The sequence below is a fragment of the Akebia trifoliata genome, chromosome 14 (genome assembly GCF_017979445.1).
Source record: "Akebia trifoliata isolate Shusen 1 chromosome 14, ASM1797944v1, whole genome shotgun sequence".
Classification (NCBI taxonomy): domain Eukaryota; kingdom Viridiplantae; phylum Streptophyta; class Magnoliopsida; order Ranunculales; family Lardizabalaceae; genus Akebia; species Akebia trifoliata.
Window position 1 is genome coordinate 6,032,311 of NC_141388.1, and position 22,111 is coordinate 6,054,421.

At 35.8% G+C, this 22,111-nt stretch overlaps 1 protein-coding gene across 1 annotated transcript; it reads right to left on the bottom strand.

The window, feature by feature from the left end:
• Positions 1 to 431: 431 nt before the first annotated feature.
• LOC147385820 (ABC transporter G family member 28-like) lies at positions 432 to 16,979 on the bottom strand. Its single transcript, XM_086422132.1, has 14 exons — positions 16,232 to 16,979; positions 16,035 to 16,111; positions 13,305 to 13,580; positions 12,410 to 12,473; positions 12,171 to 12,317; positions 11,897 to 11,931; positions 6,849 to 6,922; positions 5,331 to 6,268; positions 3,612 to 3,908; positions 2,426 to 2,920; positions 2,168 to 2,316; positions 1,514 to 1,803; positions 1,280 to 1,413; positions 432 to 761 (listed from the first exon to the last, which is right to left on the bottom strand). The coding sequence occupies exons 1-14, from the start codon at positions 16,462 to 16,464 to the stop codon at positions 605 to 607; spliced, it is 3,366 nt and encodes a 1,121-aa protein (XP_086278258.1). The 5' UTR covers positions 16,465 to 16,979; the 3' UTR covers positions 432 to 604.
• Positions 16,980 to 22,111: the final 5,132 nt, after the last annotated feature.

A 22,111-nucleotide genomic window follows, 5' to 3' on the forward strand; every position in this document is an offset into this window, starting at 1 on the left:
ACAATTCAGATCTCTTGAACTTATAGTTTGTATCTGATGTGATTTTTTTAAACATGTTCTTTGACAATGAAAATGGACAAGCACTGAACTTCCAATTTTCAGACATTTTTAACGGTGTAGTTTAAGTTTGTAGTTGATGTGACACTCTCTTAACTGTCTAAATGCACACTATAGCATAAAGAGTACTACAGAGGATCCGCTCCCTTGCTTATTTATCTTTAAAACACAAAGGATAATTTGATGACATTTGATTGACACTTTGCCTTTCACAAGAGCCATGTTTTTCTATTTGTTCAGAAATATTATATATATATATATATAAATATAAATAGAAAATAACAAACATAAAAAAGTAAGGAAAATTACCGTGATTTTCAGGTACCAATATCCAGATAATGTAACCATGAACACACACAAATAACATGCACATGGAACAAAAAAATTAATCTTTCATTTAGTCCTAAAATACAGTAGTCTGGTCTGGTTTACAATGCGACTAAAAATTTGTGTAAAGGTTAGCGAGTAGTTCCCATTGATTATTAGGGAAATCCTGGGGATTCTTGTATGATAAATAAAAGATTGGCAAAAGAATTATAATTTGGACTCATTTCTTTTGGAAGGTCACCATACAAAAGAAAGCTATGGCACGACTAACTATACCATTGAGTATAAGGATAAATATACAAAGACTCCAATCATGAACATTATACCCGCTTTTGAAAAGTGAACCGCAGCGTGTTATTAACCACACTCCAGAGTATCTGAAATAAATAAAACAGAAAGGATTAGTAATATATATAGTTTGCACATTTCTAAGTACCCTTTTCATCGTAGCAATGTAGTTTCTTAGTTCATTTTTGAAAAGCATACTCAAGTATGCTGCTGCTTTTTTCATTTTGTTGTCCCAATTGTATTGTTTATTTTTATCTAGCAAAAAAATGTAAAGGAAAATTCACTTGTAGCATATGCTTTTCATAAATATAATATACTCTGTAAGTCCTCGGTATTTCGACTAGTATTCAATTTCCATAGCAATGTCTTCCAAAAGAATGCAAGATTGTAAGTTCTGTGGATGAAGACTTTTTGGAGTCATGCTTTTTATTTTATTTTATTTTTAATTTCTAGTTTTTGCTTTTATGATGTGGATCTAAATGGAACACCTGGGACCAACTCAACAAGTTTCTCTCAATATTTTGCTGGGTGTGTGAATCGAAGAACGTGTATTGGTGAAAACATCAAGGAAATTGATCATAAATGGGGAAAGGGTAGTGTGTCAAACCTTTCAGCGTTTGATATCACAAATGCTTCCAAAGCCCACTTAGTGTAGCACAAGTTAGCAAGATTCTCAATAACACGACTTCTTTTCTGCTGAGTCGCTATGAGTGTCAAAACAACAGGAAGAAGCACTGACCACTGCAAAAACCAAAGTAGCTTGTAATTGGAAGGAAAAGGATAAATGAAAATGCAATTTGATATTATAACAAGTTCTTCGATGTGAATTTACAATACGCACCAGCTGGGCTTGACCAGGTTCGAGAAATATGGCAAATGCATAGGCAATACCAGTCACACAGTATACAAGGCAGACCAAAACAATGTAATTCTCTGTGAAGGAAGATCTAGGGTTGTTGAAGAAATAGAACATTGAAAGATAAACTAGGGGCTTGATGACCGTATTGAAATGGTCAATTGTATCCTTTGAGAGAAAATAAGCCAGGCTGCTCATGCCAGAAGAACTCTCTCTCCAGTAGATTAACTTGTCCAAAGAGAAGGATCTCAAAGCGGCGATCTTGCACAGGAGAGCTGCAACTCAGAAGGTAAGATTTGAATAAATGTGAGTGAATTTGGCAATGAAGAAAGTTTAAACTGGGTATATGTTCTTTTCAGTTTAATATCTGATTAATGGCTCAGGGTTGACACATTAATTATACCATGACCATCAATATAAATGGTTTTCATGGGTATTTAATGCTAATCAGGAATATGGTAGTTTCCAATTCAAACACATCTAACAAGGGAGAAAGTTTAAAGCACTGAAAGATGCAGGATTAAACCACAGATCTCCAAAGAAAATTTGAACTTTCAAGTCCATGGCTTCAAGAAAGCAAGCTAACTTGAGTTGAGAGGAACAATATAAAAAATAGGAGATTCGAGTATAAGAACTTACAAACTGCAATGACAGTATAGGTGTAACCTAGTGCCCCAAAGGTCTCATCACTCACTTTAGAAAGTGTTCCTAAGGAGGCTCCAGCAAGTAGTAAAATTAGATAATCCACTACTTGCATTCTAGCTTCCCTTAATCGTTGCTTACCAACCCTGAAAAACCAAATATATAAAAAAAATAGGTATATTAATTAGAGATCAAGAGTCTTAACAGTTAAAAAGCAGCTAAAAAGTCCAGTTGTTTTATCCGTTTCAGATTTACCTGCCAAAGAAGTATTTGTATTGCTGGAATACACCAGGAGTTGTCCGGTTGGATAAGTCCTTCGACTTTAAGAAATTGTGCAGTATATTGTCCCGCTTGAGCTCGACATTACACTTAACATCCCGCCATAAGTCTCCAGCAAAAGATTGTTCCTCAGCTCCAGCACCAGCAACATCTGGCACATCATTAGGGTTTGGACCCCTTGAGGAAGAAGCAATACCAGAAGCACTCTGTTGCATATCTGGGGGTATGTGGTACCCATTGTGAAGCATCCACCTGATGGGAAGCTGTTTATAATTCAAATCTGTGCTCGTGCTTGGTTTCACAACACCCTCCAAAATGTCAATGAAGTAGTCTGGAGGATTAACACGATCAGGGACATTGATCCCAAGGCCTACAAAGTATTCTTCGACTTTCTTTACCGGTCCATGATACGCTATTAGACCGCCTTTGGCTAGTAGTATTAAATCATCAAACATCTTGAACAAGGCATAGCTGAAGCAGAAGATTACCCTTATTGTTAGATAAATGAGAGTGTTTGATATTCGAAGAATAAATATCCTCACCCTAAATCCTTAGTTAATGTTTCATTGTCCACACAGAAACATGTAACAAATACATAACTCAAAAGTTTTCAATCATTCTATTAACTGCTAGAGCTCATAAAAATTGGTTAGTCAGTGTGACTATGAACCACGTAAAGGTATGCTAATTTCTAGACAGCTAGTAAGTTGCCACTTACCTATTGAAATAGTTATGGTTTATATAATCGTTTATGCTATAGACCTAATCTTCATTGTCATCACCAAAAACCTCAAATCAGATATTTCTAGAAAACATAGGTACTTGAAACGCAATGGATATCAGGTCATTCTTTTTTTTCCCTTTTTAATTGGTAAGCCCGTTATTAATGAGTTCAGTAATGTGCTGCTGGTGGGATTTGAACCCAGGTCTCTGGTATCATCACCCAGAGACTTTACCAACTAAGCTAGATGGCACCTGCTGTCATTCTTGAAATCCTATGTACATAATACTGGACAAGTGTAAATGTTGGCTACTTATTAAAATAAATGGAAGATCTTCCTAGTTTAGCGTTGTATGACCTGTTTCCTGATTTTGCCAATAAATGGAACTAACGTGGTTTTTTTTTTTAAAATCTGCAGTCAGAACGATTGTTAAGGCTTACCTCGGTTGGTGAACCACCATGCAGATGTTTACCCCTTCGAGAGCCTCGCGACGAAGTGCCCTAAGAAGTAACTGGGAAGATGAACTATCCAAACCAGACGTGGGTTCATCTAAGATCAGCAATGAAGGTTCCATTACCATTTCCAGCCCAACATTTACTCTCTTCCTCTGGCCTCCTGAGATTCCTCGCTTCTCTACTGTTCCAACCAAGGAATCCCGTATTGCTTGTAGCCCCAAGGACTCGATAACTCTTTCAACAACTAGGACCTTATCCGGTTTTGACATGTCAGCGGATAGTCTTAAATAACCAGAAATTCAATAAAGGAAATCACCGTTAGTACAGAAAAAATAAAAACTCATGATCACATCAAGTAAAGCAAGAAGATAAAACAAAGAGCAGATCACAGAAGAGCAAGAAAAACTGAAAGTTTTATCACATTTCTATTGCATCTTCAAAGGTTGAATGCATAAATGGCATGCAGAGTGTGGCCCTCATATAAATCATGGTTCAAAATCTCATTTCGTCTCGGAATGCCTCAGCCAAGACATCTCAATCTTGGGCATTACTGGAACAAGACAATCGAGGTTTATCTTGTAATGTATTGGTCGAGATATCTCGGCTTTTCAAGTGACCGAGACAAACCATTATATAAGTCAATATGTAGTAAAATCATCTTCTAATCTCCAGTGAGCATGGACATGCGTGACAAATATGGATGGAAAAAGAGCTAAGCAAAGATGTCTTAGTTCAAAGATGATTAGTGACAGATACCAGGTGATTCATTTGCATCATACACCAATTATTTGTATGCATCAGGGCAACAAAATAAAAATGGTATAGAAGTGAAAAGATACTGCTCATTAATAAAATAATGAAGTAAAGTTCAGATTTCTGGATAAAGAATGTTAATAACTGACAAATTAAGCCACAACTCAACCAAGTTAACTCATTTTGGCCAGTCCCTCAAATCCTAGAACAAGTTCCATAGAACTTGGCAAGTTTTTTTGCTGAATGAACACGGAATCAGGAAGACAGATTTCGGTGTTGAGTACAAGATTTTGAACATTACAACCAATACCAATTAATTGACTTTTGAAAACCAAATGTGATCTTTGTATTTCCTCCAATATAATCAAGTAATTTCTTCCCGCAAATCTGGGGTTGTAATTTTGTGCATCTTTTTTCTTTCTTTTTTTTAACTTTTGAAAAATAATTTTCTGTGTCTCACAATAATCAACATGACGTTAGAAACCAAGCGAGGAGGCAATCAAAATTTAAGCACATATAATAAAGATATGCCTATAGTTAACAAAGCTTTTGTAAGAAGAAGAATTTATTGAAGCAAACATGAAAAAGAGTAATGCGAAGAAAGCAGTCGGGAAGGATTAAAGAGATGAAGCAAAAGAACAAATAAGCTAGCCCCCCCCTCCCCCCCTGTCACGACTTCAAAGTTGCGTTACAATATGTCAACCAACTGAGCTATGGATCCACCATTAACAATCAACTCACATCTAAATACAAAATCCCCAAAGAACAATCCTAAAAAGTTGCTTTAATGGAAGACTACTCAATTGATATGTAATAGAAATTTGGTTCCATAGTTCTAGAGCCCATAAGCAGCACATATAATTTGAGTAAAGGTAATAACTCAAAAAGAAAAAGTGGCATAGCCGATAAAAATTGATTTTGGCATGCAAGATGGAACTATATGTGATATACCTGCACCTGGCACTAAACCAGAGATTCTCCTCCACTGTCAAGTTCCCATGCACAATATCATCTTGTGGCACAAAACCAATTATCTTCTTATATGAGTGGATGGATTCAATCTTTTCATTTATAAGAATTAAACCAGTCATCTTGCATCCAGTGGCTTTTCCGGCCAGAGCATTAAGAAATGTTGTTTTTCCAGCACCAGATGGGCCCATAACAGCAGAAACACGGCCAGGCTTAATTTTCCCAGTAACACACCTCAACAGATGTCTGTTTTTCCCTTTTAAAGTAAGGGTTAGATCCTTGAAAGCAACCTCAATCATAGGCCTCTTCCTGATCTCCGTATCAGTAGCCATTGAAATTACTCCCGAAAAGGTTAGGTTCTTGTTCTGCCGTTGCAGTGCTTTCTCCTTCTCAAGCTGGCCATATGCATACTTGAAGATCTGGCTATGAGTTTGTATTTGTTTACCCTTTGGCATATTCTTTTTAATATTTTTATCTCCAATTTCCAGATTGAAGCCTTCATTACTATCAGGGTCCTCCTCGAGTTCATGCATCATCTTCATGAGGTTACTTGGTTCGTTTTTATTTGTTTTTGATGCTTCAGATGATTGCAGAGATGAGCTTGAAGTAACTGGTGACATTGGGGCTAATAAGGCATCATCTGCATCATCTGATCGAGTTCCTACTTGACCCAGAACCTTCATTTGCTCCGGCTGCTTTATAGATTTTTTAAGAGAAAATGTACGTGATAATTGTGTTTGGAGCCCAATTGCACTCCTCTTAGCAACATCTCTTGCAGACTTCCACCTTTCACGCGCTTTTGCAGTTTCTCTTGCGCTCCTTGCCGCAGCTTCCCTTGATTTGGCATGTCTTCTTTCCCGAGTGGTGAGAACTTGATCAGAACAGTTATAAATAATGATCAATAAAGTACTCAACGCAGCCTGCATTTACAAGTGAAAGGGGTCAATTTCTGATGGATGTGGCACCAACCTAACATGCTCAGTATTTAGAATAAAATGTGCAACTTTACATATCCCGAGTACAAGAAGAAAATAAACTGTAGAACGAATAGATGATTTAGGTGATTGTGTTATGGTTCATCAATTATTCTTTATTTTTCTAAAGAAAAGACATTCAAAAGGTACTGCAATCATTTATAAGAAATAATGAATACATGAATAATTTCGGAAAGATTTGGTGGTTGTTTAGCCTAAACAAGAAAATATACACTGAGGACATCAGGGAAAGACTTTTGAAGATATTTAAAGATTTTAAACAGTAACAAGATTCTAATTGGGTAAATGCCTAGAAACAACAATAGAAAGAGAAAGTCAAAGAAACAAAAGAAAAAAAAAAGTTAAAATTTAACTGCATACTTTATGCAATAAGCAGTTTGGCATGGTGCCAGCTGGAACCAGTTATATCTATCAATTCAAGATATTTATTATGCATGCCTATTCTGTGTGTGTGTGTGTGTGTGTGAGAGAGAGAGAGAACTTTGCGCAGTAAATGACCACTTACTATAAGCATGGCACCGTATGCGTGAATATTTTGATTTGCAGTATTTGGATTGCAAGTAGTCAACTTGAAGCACTCTGCAAGGAGATCATTAATAGCATTTAGTGTGAAACATTCTTTAGTTCTAAGTGACTACTTTTGTAACGTAGCGGTACAGAAGAATTCCTCTCTGAGGCTAGCAAAATGGAGAAAGTAAGCTAAATTTAAGCTAAACGTGCCATATAACCAACAAAAATACCAAATGCAAATATAATAACAAGACATAGCTTGGAAAGCTTTTATGCGAAGGAATTGATGTCATTTTCTATACAACTATTCTCCTCGAAACTTCTTCAGAAGCCCTACTTTTTCTTGATTCATGTAACTGCTATTATTAGATACTTCTAATGGATTCTTTTCATAAACGCTAACATTTAAATCTAAAAATGGGGTTGATTAAGATTGAAAGGAAGAATTTTGAAATAAGGGTATCCCGAGCCAGAGGTAACAGAGGTATCGATATTAGAGAATCAGGAGCTAGAGGTTTTGCAGTCATTGTATTTTCTCGAGGGGAGGCGTTGTGATTTTGCAAGGCTCTTCAAGAAGCAGCGGCAAGTAGGAAGTCTTTGTGGTCTAAATGTGCTTTGGACAATAGGGTGCTAGTGGCGACGGGGTTCGAGAATGCGCATGGGAGGTTCCTCCGCTTCCAAGTTTTTGCATGGAAAGGTCAGCAAGACCTCTTTCGATTCCGGAAGGGCCTGATAACAGAGGGTGACAAGAACTTCGTTTATCGGCTTTAAACCTACTAGATCCAGAGGAGAAAATGAAACCTTTGCCCCATTATCAAGAGGAGACTTGCTTTCTCCAAGCGGGTTTTCGAGGCTGGGAGGGGATTTTCATGTCATTCGTTTCTCTTTCGAAAAGGGTGAGGAAGCTAGGATTTCTTTGAGAATGAGATTTTTTTAGTCTTTTGTGGGTCGGAATGAATTAGTAGATCTTCCATTATGCGGAGGAGGTTTCACATGGTCTAATCGACAAGTAAACTTAGTATTAAGCAGACTGGACAAATTTTTAGTAACTCCTTGCTGGGAGGACAATTTAGGCAGAGAGGTTCAAGAGAAAGCTTCAAACCCGGTATCGGACCAAGCCCCGATCTTTTTGATAGTGGGAGTAAATAGGCATCGTCCAATCCCTTTTAGGTTCAAGAACATGTGGTTGTTTCATCCTAATTTCAAGGACTTAATAACATCTTGGTGGAATAAACAACAATTTGAGGGTAGACCTGGTTCAGTGTTCAGATTGAACTTCAATTGGGTCAAGGAAAAACTAAAAGGTTGGAATGCGGTTAAGTTTGAAACTTAGATGTTAATAAGGAGTTACTTAAGGAGTTGGAGCTCATTGATCAAAAGGAAGAAGCCAATAGTTTAAATGAGGAGAGGTGTAGACGGGTAAATCTCAAAGTACAATTTCAAAAGATGGCAAAGTTGGAGGTTGAAGGAAGGAGGTGGAAATACTAAATTTTTTTCACAAAATGGCAAATTACCATAGTCAGACAAATTTGATTACTCATCTTAAGTTTGAAGGAGAGCGGAGAAAAGGGGAAGAGGAGGTGGCGGAAGGCATAGTGAATTACTACAAAAGGTTGTATACCGAGCAATATATTGATAGACCTCGTTTAAATAATCTATCTTTTGACTCAATCTCTAGTGAGAGCAAGAGGTGGTTGGAGCATCCGTTCGATGAAGAAGAAGTGTTGGTGGCTATCTTGGGTATGGATGGTGACAAAGCGCCGGGTCCAGATGGATTTCCGATGGCTTTCTTCAAAAACAATTGGGAGGTTGTAAAAGGGGATTTGATTGCGGTTTTGGCAAACTTCTATGAAGAAGGGTTCCTAGATATTGGGTCGAATTCCACGTTTGTGGCTCTTATTCTAAAGAAATTGGGTATGGAGGAAATATCGGATTTAAGACCAATTAGTCTAGTGGGTTCGATCTACAAGATCATTTCTAAGGTGCTCGCTACGAGACTTAGAAAAGTGATTCCCATCATCATAAAAGAGACTCAAGGAGCCTTTGTGCATGTTAGACAAATATTAGATGGGGTTCTCATAGCTAATGAATGTATCGATTACAAAAGGAAGACGAAGTTACCCCGTTTAGTTTGCAATGTGAGTTGGAATTTTCTTAAGTACTTGATGAGAAGGATGGGGTTTAGCAATAGATGGGTTATTTGGATTATGAAATGCATCACGACATCCACGTTCTCAATTTTAGTGAATGGATCCCCCTCCGTCTTTTTTCAGGGTTCAAGGGGACTTCGTCATGGTGACTCATTATCGCCTTTTCTCTTCATTTCCCATGCTTGCCAAAGCTTTAGAGATTGGGCAAATTTTTGGGTTCAAGGCGGGTTTGGGAGGTATCTCCATTTCACATCTTCAATTTGCCGATGACACACTTATTTTTCTAGATAACTCCCTGAGACAGGCGCACTTTATGATTGGTATTCTCGGCTGATTTGAGGCCTATATCGGGCATTCCGGTTAATTTCAGGAAGAGTACGATTTTCAGTGTGGGGACTTCGATAGGGGTTGAAATGTTGACGGCCTCCATCGGATTTCAGGTTGAAAGTTTACCTTCTACATATTTAGGCCTTCCCTTGGGTTTGGGGTATAATAGTAAGGAAATTTGGGATCCGGTTCTAGAAAAGATTAGGAAGAAATTAAGCATATGGAAAGCGAGGTATCTTTCCAAAGGCAGCAAGTTGACTTTAATCAAAAGCACGTTATCGGCCATCCCTAACTATTTTCTCTCTATTTTTTCCTCACCGAAACCCGTGGAGCATAAGCTTGATAGATTATGTAGGAACTTCTTTTGGCATGACATAAATGGTAATAGGAAATTGCACCTTGTGTGTTGGAAAAACGTATGCATGCCAAAGAGATATGGAGGTTTGGGCATAAAAAACTTTTGCTCACTCGGCTCTTCTAGGCAAGTGGTTATGGAGATTTGGGAATGAGAGTGATAGCTTGTGAAAAAGGTAATAAGGGACAAGTTTGGGGCTCCTAATCGTAGGTGGGAAAGCGGCGACGTTAAAGAGGCGTACAAGAGTGGAGTATGGAAAGGTATTATGAGGAGACTTCCGATGTTTCGAAAGAAGGTTAAATTTAAAGTAGGGAAGGGGGGTAAAGTGAGGTTTTGGGAGGATTGGTGGTGTGGAGATCGGGCTTTGAACCTTTCATTCCTGGAGTTACACGAGTTTTCCTCGAAAAAAGGAGAATTCATCTCTTCTTTTATTCATAGAGAAGGGGAAGGGATTAGTTGGGACTATGGGTTCAAACATTCTTTTAATGATTGGGAGTTTGAAAGTTTAGTGAGTTTTACAGAATGTGTAGAAGCGGCACAACTTGATCTAAATATGGAAGACAGACGGTTGTGGGATGGATCTAAAGATGGAAATTTTACGGTGCGGTCTTTTTATTCTTCAGGAGCCCAAGTTGGCAGTCTTAGCTTTCCATGTCCTGTGGTTTGGAGAACAAACACATCCCTTCAAAGGTTTCGGTGTTTATGTAGCTCGTTACGCTTGGAAGATTGCTGACCATCGATTTGTTAAGAAATGGAGGTTTCTACTTAACAAGTTTTTGTAGTCTTTGTCAAGTAAACAGGAATCAGCAAATCATTTGTTCTTACATTGCAGTTATGGTTACAAGATTTAGAATCACTATCTAAATTTGTTTGGGGTGGTGGGTTGCTTGCCTAACTCAGTGAAAGTATTGATGGATAGTTGGATGGAATGGGATAAGTATCTTACAAAGGCAAAGCGGTTGTTATGGGATTTACTTCTGTTTGTATTGTGCTGGCTGATTTGGAAGGAAAGGAACAAACGGGTGTTTGCTAATAAAGCTAGGGATGAGCACAAGTTAGTTTTGGAAGTGTTAGCTTTGTAATTCTTTTGGTGTAAGAGGTTTAAGGAATTTAATTGGCATTTTTTTCGAAGATTTCCTTTCGAGGGTGTGCAATGTAAGTATGGGATAACTCTAGTGTTTTTTTCCAGCTTTTTTGGCTGTGGCTGCCCTTTGTTGGGTTTGTAATGTTTTCTTTTGGATGGTCTACTCAACCTCTGTTTTTTTTCTCATGAATGATTTTATCTTTACCCATCAGAAAAAAATAAGAACAAGACATCAACTCAGACATAAGCAGGGTGCTAATGACTGAAGTTATATGAAAATGAATCTGAAATGAGCTATTCAAAAGCATAGGATCCTAAAAATGATTTGCTCATTTTATCATAGCAATTCAGCCAAATCCAGCTTATCCACCAGAAAAGGAAAGAACAAAATATATCTAGTTGTTATATGTCTAGAAATATATCTAAAATTCATACGTATTTTGGGTAGATGTCTCATATTTAAGATTTTCTTTAACTCCCCTCTATATATGCAACACACCAGTGTTGTATAAAAAAAATCATTAAATGAGACATAATTGCAATCTGTGGTTCTTAAATTTACATGGTATAAAATATATACATCGAACTTTTTTTCTTCAACATTCAGCTCCTCACTTGAGATTAGTCAATCATACTGTAAAGCTACCTTTGTTGATTCTTTTCTCATGTTCTATAGCTTTTGTTCATTTGCTCACAAGTTGATCTTTTAATTTTTCATTTCCCACTCATGCTCCAGAGAGCCATTTCACTATTTTCCATAATAAAATATTACGTGTCTTTCATTCCCCCATTACAATCCATAAACTCTCCACTTAGATAGATGAAAACCAAATCCCTCAAAAAGGAAGGCAATCAATCCTAATAAATTCATTATCCTAACTGCCCAATCAATTATGATCAAAATAAGGTAACACCTTCACTCATTAGGGATACACACGAATCTACACCCTTTGATTTGTACTGGATCAACATGGATCAATATATGCACTTTTTAGTACCACATACCCGGTCCAAATGAAATACTATTTTATTACCCCATAATGATGATTCAAATAGGAAACGTACAAAAAGGGATTTAAAATCCATCTAACATAAAATATATTCGCAACTAACAATAAGAAACTCACTTTTTTCCAATGTAGAGCCCGTTCTGCAGTAATGTCTGAAATTGCATGACAATTAGCATTAGTAAACAAAGATGGAAGTACTTATCAAAGAAAATGAATAGATACAGATGATGAGATAAAAACAAATAGAAAATCATCACAATCACATCTCAAGAGGAATTAAGAATGTTCTTAATCACTCAGATTTAAGTTGCCAAAGCTGATGCAATAAAAACAAAATTAAAGTTGCAAAATGATAAAATTTGTGCCAGAGTTCTAGGACAAACAGTACTACCCACTACTGCAAGGAAGTTTCTGGGTGGTAGTCGGACAGTATGATCCAGCTGAACAGAATACCTCACTACTACTCCCAATATCTGCCCAAATATCTGCTCCACCACAAGTATGGTTTGGCTTCCCAGGAGGTAGTTGGTAATGGTATCTGCAGAATTTGTCTACCAAAGCATTAACTAACACTACACTATAAGGAAAATGAGATATGAAAAGAACTTTAACACTAGTATGTCTACTTACGGATCGCATATACCAGTGGTTTTGTTGAGTTTTGCAAGTGGGCAGTAAGCACCTAATGGGCAAGCTTCAATGGCAAGGTAACAAATAAAAATTTAGAAACTCTTTCCATCCATCAATAACATCTGCAAGTCTATAGCAAGTCTCTGATATTATAAATAACTACAATATATTAAGCTACACCCAATAATCTAACAACACAAACTTCAAAAGTCATACCATCAAGGGTAACAGTACCTTTATGCTTCTAACAGGGAAGAGACAAGTATTTTATGACACATAAAAAAAATGTATTTCCCAACAACACCTATAAAAAAAGAAAAGTAGTGTTCAACTAAAAAAGTAGCATGCGTACATAGCCACAATTTTGCCAGACATAATACATGTACATGTGCAAGCATGTTTATAATAGTTAGTAGACTATAATGTATAGTTGTTACAATGGTGGTTCAATGTGAGCTTATTTACCAAATGGGATTGAATCCAGTACAGGATCCTTATCTTTTAGAGATTTGTTAGAAACAGTGGCAAGGGGCTGCAAGTGTAAGAAAAGTTCTGTATGAGTTTTCCATGGAGATTTAAAGCAACATGAAATGTTAAAATGACTAGAAGGTTAAATCCCTTACATATTCAACATAATTTGGGGTAAAAATTTATCAAAAAGAATAATTTGGAAGAAACTGGAATGAATGCACTATATATATTAATAAGAAATTCTGTAAGCAAAAATTGTACAAAACATACAATCACTCCTTCCAAATCAGCATCACCAACGTAAGGCAGAAAATAAGAACAAAGACAATGAAATACCAACAACCTTATCCAGATAACCAAAGAGTGAAAGAAAATACTCTGTAGAATCATTAAGAAAGAAATGGTTCTAGGATCAAATACTTACGTATCATGCAAGTAATACCATGAGGACAGAAGAAGCCGGCACAACAAGCCTGACAGTCCTGAATTCTAGTAGGCATGTCCTTCGAATTTTTGAGGTCGGCCTTCTGACCTGAACCAACACTACAAGCCCATCCTGGTTCACACCCAGGATTCCATGAAGTCAAATTGCAGTTCTTATTAGGGTTCAAGTAATTGGTACTCTTTAACCCCCTTTCAAAGAAATTACGAAAATAGAACTTTACTTCTGCTGCTGTACAGATGCGCTGAGGGAGATCTCCTATTGATTCAATTGAATTCATAATCAGAAATGAGATAATAGTAAAACAGACTCACCTATACATGAAGATAATTTAGCAGAAAATGAAAATGACTTGGTAACCCTTGGCATAGAATATTGAAAATAGAGATTTTTTTGTGCATATGAATTCTCTTTTTCTAAGAATAATACCATCATTTATCAAATCTACAATAGAAAATTAAAAATAAAGAAGGCGAAAACAATTCGCATATTTCCTTAGTTTAAGATCATTCAAGCAACTCATTTGCATATTCTCTACTTTAGCTCATACTCCTTTTTTTTATAAACAAAAAACGTACTCATAAACGAAACAGGCAATTACAGTGAATGAGGTCGAAGCAACCTACCTAAAGAGAAGAAAAACAAAAACCAAAACCAAAACCAAAAAGAGCAACTGACTATCACTACAACAAAGTTCCCACCAACAATTAATCTTCAAAAAATAGCCCATTAAAATCAGGGAATTGTTCGCACCAAAAGAAGACAAGACCAAACAATGCAATAATAACATTGGAGACGGGATTCTCCTTCCTTTGAAATGCCTGGCCATTTCTATCCTTCCACCAGCACCAACAGATAGCAAAATGAGTCAAACTCCCTAAAATAGTAAATTGCCCCTTGTGCATTTGACTGTCTTTCCAATTCTCTATTGTTTCTTTGCTATTGATATTGTGTTTGTGGTCAATCCCCAATTCCGACAACATTGTGAAATAATCAAAGCATGTCAAGGTGTACTAAAGCCATTCGGAAGACAGTTCTCTCTGGAAAGCTGACCACATTATAACAAAACAACAGATTAAAGATCAAAAAAAGGTAACAGATATCTACTGGAGAAAGATAAGCCAAAAGAGCATTGACCTACAAGGCTTCCAACCTGAATTGTATCAGCATAGGGTTGGATCTGAGTATTTCCATATTCAAATCCAATATTTTTTTATCTGGATTCGGATCCTACTAGATAAAACCATATCAATATCATTTTGCTTTCACTTAATCTGGATCCAATCCAACCAAATTGCTTGATTTGGCCCGGGTCAGTTAATTTTGTACTGTTCAACTTTTTTTGTTGCTAGACAGCCTATACTTCTTTGCTAGTTGCTATACTATTCTATTTTATCATTATAATCCTTTTATTTTATAAGAATTCATATTATATTAAAGTAATAGAAAAGGATATTTTGAAAGACATAAAAATATAATTTTCAAAGAATTATATCATTCGAATCTAGGCGGATATAAGGTTGGATATGCATCCAACCCGGATCCGACTTAGACCAAGGGACATCAAACCATACTTGACCCATTTTTTTATTCAGATCTACTCTAAGGGTCCACACCCGCTAAATCCGAATTTCGGATCACTCGAATTTCTGATAAAATCTGACCCATTTAATGATCCATATCGGCACAAGAAACCACAGGCAATGAATATTATGTCCATGTATGGTTAGAGAATTATTTTTGGGGCATCATGTAGGGGTGGCAATGGGTTAGGTCGGGTATGTTCATGTTGTGTTGTGTAGTGTTGAGGTAGGGTATTTTGAAAATTTACCCAACCCAAATCTGACTCATTTAATAATCATGTCAAAAACTTAAACCCAAACCCGACACATTTATTAAATAGGTAACATGACCTAACCCGTGCAACCTGATTATAAAATTCTAATCTTAAGTGGAAAAAATAAGTTCCATTTCCACCACCAATTTTTTTTTCCAATGTTCTTAGAATTGTGTTCTCTACATCCTGTGCCATCGGATCATGTTTTTGGATGACGCAAGATAATGCAGTCTAGAAAGTCTCCTTACTAAGTAAGGAAAGTGCTTTTCTTTTCCAAACTAAAAGCTTACCCCTTAATTATTTGAAAAATATCTTAAAACACCCTCTATGTTTTATAATATTTGAAGAAATGTATTATGAAAAAGTTCTACAAAATTCTAGTAAAAAGAATGGGTAATTTTCAAAAACTTTAAATAATTGTTGATATTTGAGATACCTCCTATGTTTCATGATGTAAGATGACAAGCTAACAACACAACAGTTAATCGTGTCAGAATGGGTTAAGCAGGTTGACATCCCTAACCTAGACCCGACCCGTTTAATAATCATGTTAAACGGATCGACACCATTACCCAATCCCACTAATTCGTGAAGTTTTTGAGTCTTGTTCGTAGGTCGTGTTAAGATTGCCACCCCTAGAATCATGTAAGGTATTTTAATGGAATATGATTCCAAAACAATGGGTTGTTGAATACGATCTAGAGCAGTCCCGGTAAATCATTCTTTTGTGAAGACTTTAGTGCACTTCCATGTTTGTATCCACCATTTATGCGTTAACTTTGTGAAGTTTACTACACAATGCAAATACCCATACGGCAAATATCCATCCAAAAGTTAAAAAAACAGAATTTTCACAAAATGAGAATCGCTCGCACCTTTTGTTTGCCGGATGCAAGAAGATAAGAAATCCAGATTCGACGAAAAATTGAATGCCTCGTTCCAATCAGATTGCCTGAAAGATACCAAAAACCAACTTCCAACTTCTTGAGAATCACAACTTGAAACAGAGAAAATAATCAAAAATGTTAAACAGAAGTACAAAAAAACAAAGCAAAAAAAAGGAAAAACGCACAAATCTTTAATGCAGAAGTCCAAACTGCCAGCGATCTCTCCATCGAATACAGATGTGAGATTCGAGAGCCTTTCATACACGAGTTCCGTTATGATTGGAACCAGATCAGGATCACCCGTCTGACTGTACTCATCTGTATCTTGACACCTTACGCGCGAAGTAAAGATCGAGAGAATGAACACAGAGAGTATAAAATACGATATCCAACATAAATTCATCCTCTCTTTACTCATTTTGGACAATAGAAGCTCTGAAGATTGCAGAATTCGAGAGAATCTCCAGTAAATTATAGGTTAGTTAGATCAAATTTGAAGAAATTCAGTGGAGTTTACCCATGGCATTGCTCGTGAAGAGCATTGATCTCTGGAATCATCGAATATTTTCCAAGTTAGGGCAAGAATCTGAGAAATTCAGCTGTAAATAATCCATTAATGCTATAATAAAAAAAGACTAATTAGTGGCAAATTAGCAATGGAGATTGTTCATGGCGGCAATTCGACAACTTCTGGAGTTGTTTTTTGGGTAAAATCTAGGGTTTGGGAGCGACTAAGAGTTTTCTGGAAAAAAAAATGGCGAGGAAGAAGAATTGGTGAAGCTGAGGTGAGAGAACGAACGAGATGATCGTTTATGTTCAGACAGAGAGGGCAGGCACCAAGTGAGAGAGAAAATTATCATAACCGTTAAAACTATCCATGTTTAAAATCTCGAGGAAAATCTAATGGCAAAAGTAGAGTTGAGGGGTCCACGTAAGACAGGGACACCAACGGCCTAGTTAGGCAATGAGACACGTCGCGACACGTCTTTCCTCTTTCATGGTTTGCGATTTTCTTTTGCCGGCAAAAACATGAGAACTTTAAAACTTAGGTTTTAAGATAGACAGCTGGAGCTGTGGGACGTTAGTTCAAAGTCGTCGATGATTTGTCTTCGAGATACACATCATATAAGACAGAAACAGCCATGTCTTAAACCCCAAATGTCTACGAAACCACGCTGTGCGAGTCAACCAGATCTCCCATGTGATTACTGCCAAAATGCGTCTGATTTATCTAAAGTTGTCCAATTGGCAGAATTAGAAAGCGAGTGGAGTTATGTATAGGGGCGGATTTAGCGTTAGAGTGAAGGCTGTGGGCCCCTCCTCTTTCTCCCACACAAGAGTTTTCAAATTCTATGAATTAATATGCTATTGTGACAGATTTTAATAACTGATAAAAAAATTTGTCACTATTACCTTCATAAGTATTTTTTTTCCACTCTCTTCATTGCCCCCACAATAATTTTTGTCTACTCTTGGTTGCCCCCACATGAACAAAATCCTGGCTCTGTCCTTGTGTATGTAGGTTACCCGATGTTTCTTAGGTTTTGAATCTTTCTTTCAATCTCGATCGTTAGATGTGAGATCAAATTTAAGACATTTGGATTTCTTATGCAAACAAGGATCATCAATTCTTTGGAATTTTATTGTGACATCAAATGTAGTAGTGATTTCCAATCTACTAATCAATCTATGGTTAAGAGTACCTCCAACAATGCTCTTTAAAATAAATAATATATTTTGGCAAAAACCTAAAAATATTATTTTAACAAGTCTAAAATTTGTTGAGTGTTCCAATATATTTAATAAATCTTTTATTTGTTAAAAATTGACTCAAATTTTACTAAAAGTCATGATTTCACATCTTGGAATCCAAAAATATAATCTGATGCCACAAGTTTCTAGATAATCAAATTCTAAGAACTTTGAAAAAAAAATATATTATTTGTCACTATTGAATTTTAATTTTAAATTGAGTAGTGATAATCTGCACCCCCACCCCCACGTGGCACACTCAATCGACTCCCTTGACATGGGGTGTGCCATAGTAAATTCCGTCCATCAGGATACACAACTACATAGATTTTATGGTGATGTGTGGTTGTGTATCCCGATGCATAAAGTCAATGATTTTAACACACTCCACGAGGGAGAGTTCATATTATCACAACTCTCAAGTTTTAGGAGTTTAGTAGCTGTCAATTTTCAACATCTTGGATCAAGTTAAAAAAATTATTCTTTTTATGAATATAGATTTTTTCATGAAATCTAGAAGGATGTTATGTTAGATTGTCAAAGTAATCATCTATCTAGGCTCAACAATCTTTAGTAAGATTTGAAATATTACTAAGTTAGTAGGAAAAGTATTTTTAGAATTTCTGTATATTTTTATTAACAACAAGTCAAAGAACCCTTGCTACATGTGGTGAGTCTTAGTCTCGATTTTTGTATTCACTACTTTAACAAGTGACAATAAAGAGTTTGTCAGACTCGATTTTTTGTGATTTTGACTTTTATGATAAAGAGCATGACAAGTTTAAAGAGTCTATTGGAGTTGTTCTACGTAAGTCAAATATTCCTCCTCTTTGTAGGACGATTCCTCCTTAGGGCATTGTAATAGTATATGCCAAAGAGTCATCAATTTTCGAAATACTAATACTTAAGTTAGAAAACTAATTAGCATAGGAACAATCTTAATCCATTTAGGGAGGGAAAAGTCACTCACCATCTTTTGATCCCCCATTCTCTATATTTGGTAGTTTCTTTGTATCATGTTTATTTCCTTGATCAATAAGTTTTTATTTGTGATATAGACATTTTTCTTTGTCCATTTCTGATTTTTTTTTTTTCTGGATGGGAGAAAACATTTCATCTTATCACGATATTGTATGAACACATGTACAGTCTAGGAGATGTTAATTCATATTTTACTCGATTCAATAATTTTTTTCTTAAAGCGCTATTATTTGGTTACACCAAACTTTTAAAGGGAGGGGGGGTCACTTGTAGACCACTTATAGTAGATTGCACCCCATTACTTAAAAAAAATAATATTTACACTATTATAAATAAATAAATAAATAAAATTATCTCATTTTTTATTCCTTTGACGATACAATTTATCTTCTTTTTTCATCTTTCTCATTTCTTCAACCTCACAAAAAGAAATAAGCATTTCTTGGCATTATCTCTCTGTGTCGTCGGTCCATACTCCACTTTGATGCTTGTCATTGCCTCTTGTTAAAAGTAAAAAATTGCATTGACTTGCTCACTTTCCGACTCCAACGTCTTTTCATTATTTTCTTAATTAGGTACTTGTATTTTGCTGTATTACTTTTGATTCAACCCTCGCTTACACATGAATTTATTTGTTTGAGTCCGACTAGACTTACTAAAGGTCTTGGGCTCACCTTGTGAAATAAAAAAAACTTGATATGATTCTTCAAAGCCGTAGAGGACAAAATTCTAAAACTTCGAAAAAAAAAATATATAAAAAAAGTTATTTTTCGGTGTTGAATTTTAATTCTAAATTTTGGAGTTAGGTGGAAGTTCGGTATCCATCCATTTTCAAAACATTGGATCAAGCCCCCCCCCCTCTCCCGCCCGCCCCAAAAAAGAAAAAAAAAATTGTTGAAAGAAAGAAAAAAAATCCAATATGAGTTTTTCGATGAAATTTAGAGTGTGTAGTGTTGAATTGCTAATGTGGTAATCCATTTGAGCAAACTACCCTCTAAGGTTTAAAATCCTTACTACATTAGTAAGGAAAATGTCTCTCTAATTGTTTTTGCTTAAAAACCTCTCTTTCTCTCTCTCTCTCTCTCAAATCATATTTTTTTATTATCTTTCTAAGGTTTATTATATTTGTAATAGTTTTAGAAATACCATTGTTTTTGCAATTCAAACGCATAAAAATGACAGAAAGAAAGAAAAAAATCATAATTTTTATATGATATTTGTTTCATTTTGCCTTTCTTCCAGTCTCTGGCATCATTTCCTCTCCAATGGTGGTTGATCAGAACTTCATCCTCGAAGGTCCCATGTCGTTAAACTCAGCTTGAATGATGAGCTAAGAGTCTACCTTATTTTTCAAAAAAAAAAAAAAAAAAACAAGCGGGGTAAGGTGTGCAAACATGAGGGGTAATGTAGGATTTTTATTTAATGAGACATGTTTTAGATTGGAATCAATGAGCTGTATAAATATACACAATCGTGACAATTAAAATAAGTAATCCAATATTTTAGATGAATTTTTTTTTTTTTTTTGTTATTGTGGGTGTCCCCACTCTTCAGATGGGACCGCGCCCACGATCACATACACCGCCCTCACATGCAACAAGTTGAGTCAAGGTTGACCCTAGAGGGTGGCCCCAAGAAATTTATAGCTTCATAGGGTTTCGAACACATGGCCTACCTCAAGTTTTGTCAAGTGCACGGCTTGCCACTGGGTCAACCCCTTATATATTTCAAGGATATACCACATATCCTTGTGATTAATCTCGATGGTTGGATTCATGTTTTAACCATCGGAATTGCTTGTTTTTATATAAATCACATTTTATCTAACACAACAAGTAACTCGAGAGAAAATCTTTTGATTTAGCTTATCTCCGTGGTTTTAGATAAAAAGTAACATTGGATTTAATAAAGTATACTTAATCTACTATGTTGGAGTTGTGGTATCTTAAGACATGGATTGTGAGAAAGTCACCATAGAAGAAGAAAGTCTTCATTTGAATGATCTATGCAGCACGACGAGATGATTTCCACAGACAGCTATTTAAATGAATATATGTACTATAAACTAAAAATATGTTCTTGAAGATATTTTAAAAACAAAGTCAATAAAGGATAAATTATTTTTTTATAATCTTAATTTAACATTACATTTTATTTTAATTAAAGACCCTTAAAAGAGGGATGGGAAGTCAAAATTTACATGAAGAGTGAAAGTGAATTAGCTTAGCTCTAAAGAGTATGTGGATACAATAATTGTATGAATCGTGATAATTTGACTACCCCGTGTGGCACACACAATTGACTTACCAGACGTGACAAATTCAAAAATCATAGATTTGTACGTCTCGGGATACAAAACTACACTTTCCCATAAAAAAAGTATATCTCGAGATGTATAGATCTACAGTTATCGAATTTTTCACGTCAGGAGAGTTGATTGAGTGTGACACATGAGGTAGTCAGATTATCGACTCTAATTGTATTGTTGAATGAAGTCCATTCAAAGATTCTTTATCCATCTCTCTTTTCTTTTTCCCTCAATTCTATCCGTAAATTTGTGATTTTTAATACGAATCTTAAAGCAATATCAATGATTTGTCTTGTATATTATAATCTAGTCAAATCCATCTTTTTGAAAATCAAGAATCTCATCTTAGGAAGTGGAGGTCTTGAGTTCTAATCTCCATTAGGGACCACCGTCAAGACTTTTTATTGAGAAATAACTCGGCGAGTCATTCATTTAAATATATTAATATTATATTTTATATTTAAATAATTATACATTAGTCAGCTCTTCGTATTGTTATAAGTTTCATTAAAGATACTCTGCGACAATTCCATGTTCTACATAAATGAGCATAATAGAAGAAATAGAGACAAATTGAAATAATCAATTGACATGGTATGTGCACAGAATTATTGATTTTTTTTTCTCGAGATACAAACAAAAAAAAATCTATGATTCTGTCCACATTCAATGTTAGTTGAGTCTTTTTATTTTTTTGTCAGTTTATAATTATTTTTATAAAAAATAATATTTTATTGCAGAGCAAACGGAGACTTATTGGACAAATCAATTCGGATACTCAGTAAGTCAAAGTGGTGGACCGGGCGACTTACATCGGCCACCTCTCACCCGGTAGTCTCAAAAAACAGGAATGACTCACCCGAGTCATATCGGTCTACGACGAGTTTTAAAAGTATAATTCAAACCCGTTATTTTCGGCGGTACTTCCGCGATCCCCGCCTCAAAAAAAAGTGAAACTCTTTCCTGACTAAGACAGTAAGATTCTGAACCTTAGGATTACCATATCAGAAATCCAAATCATCGA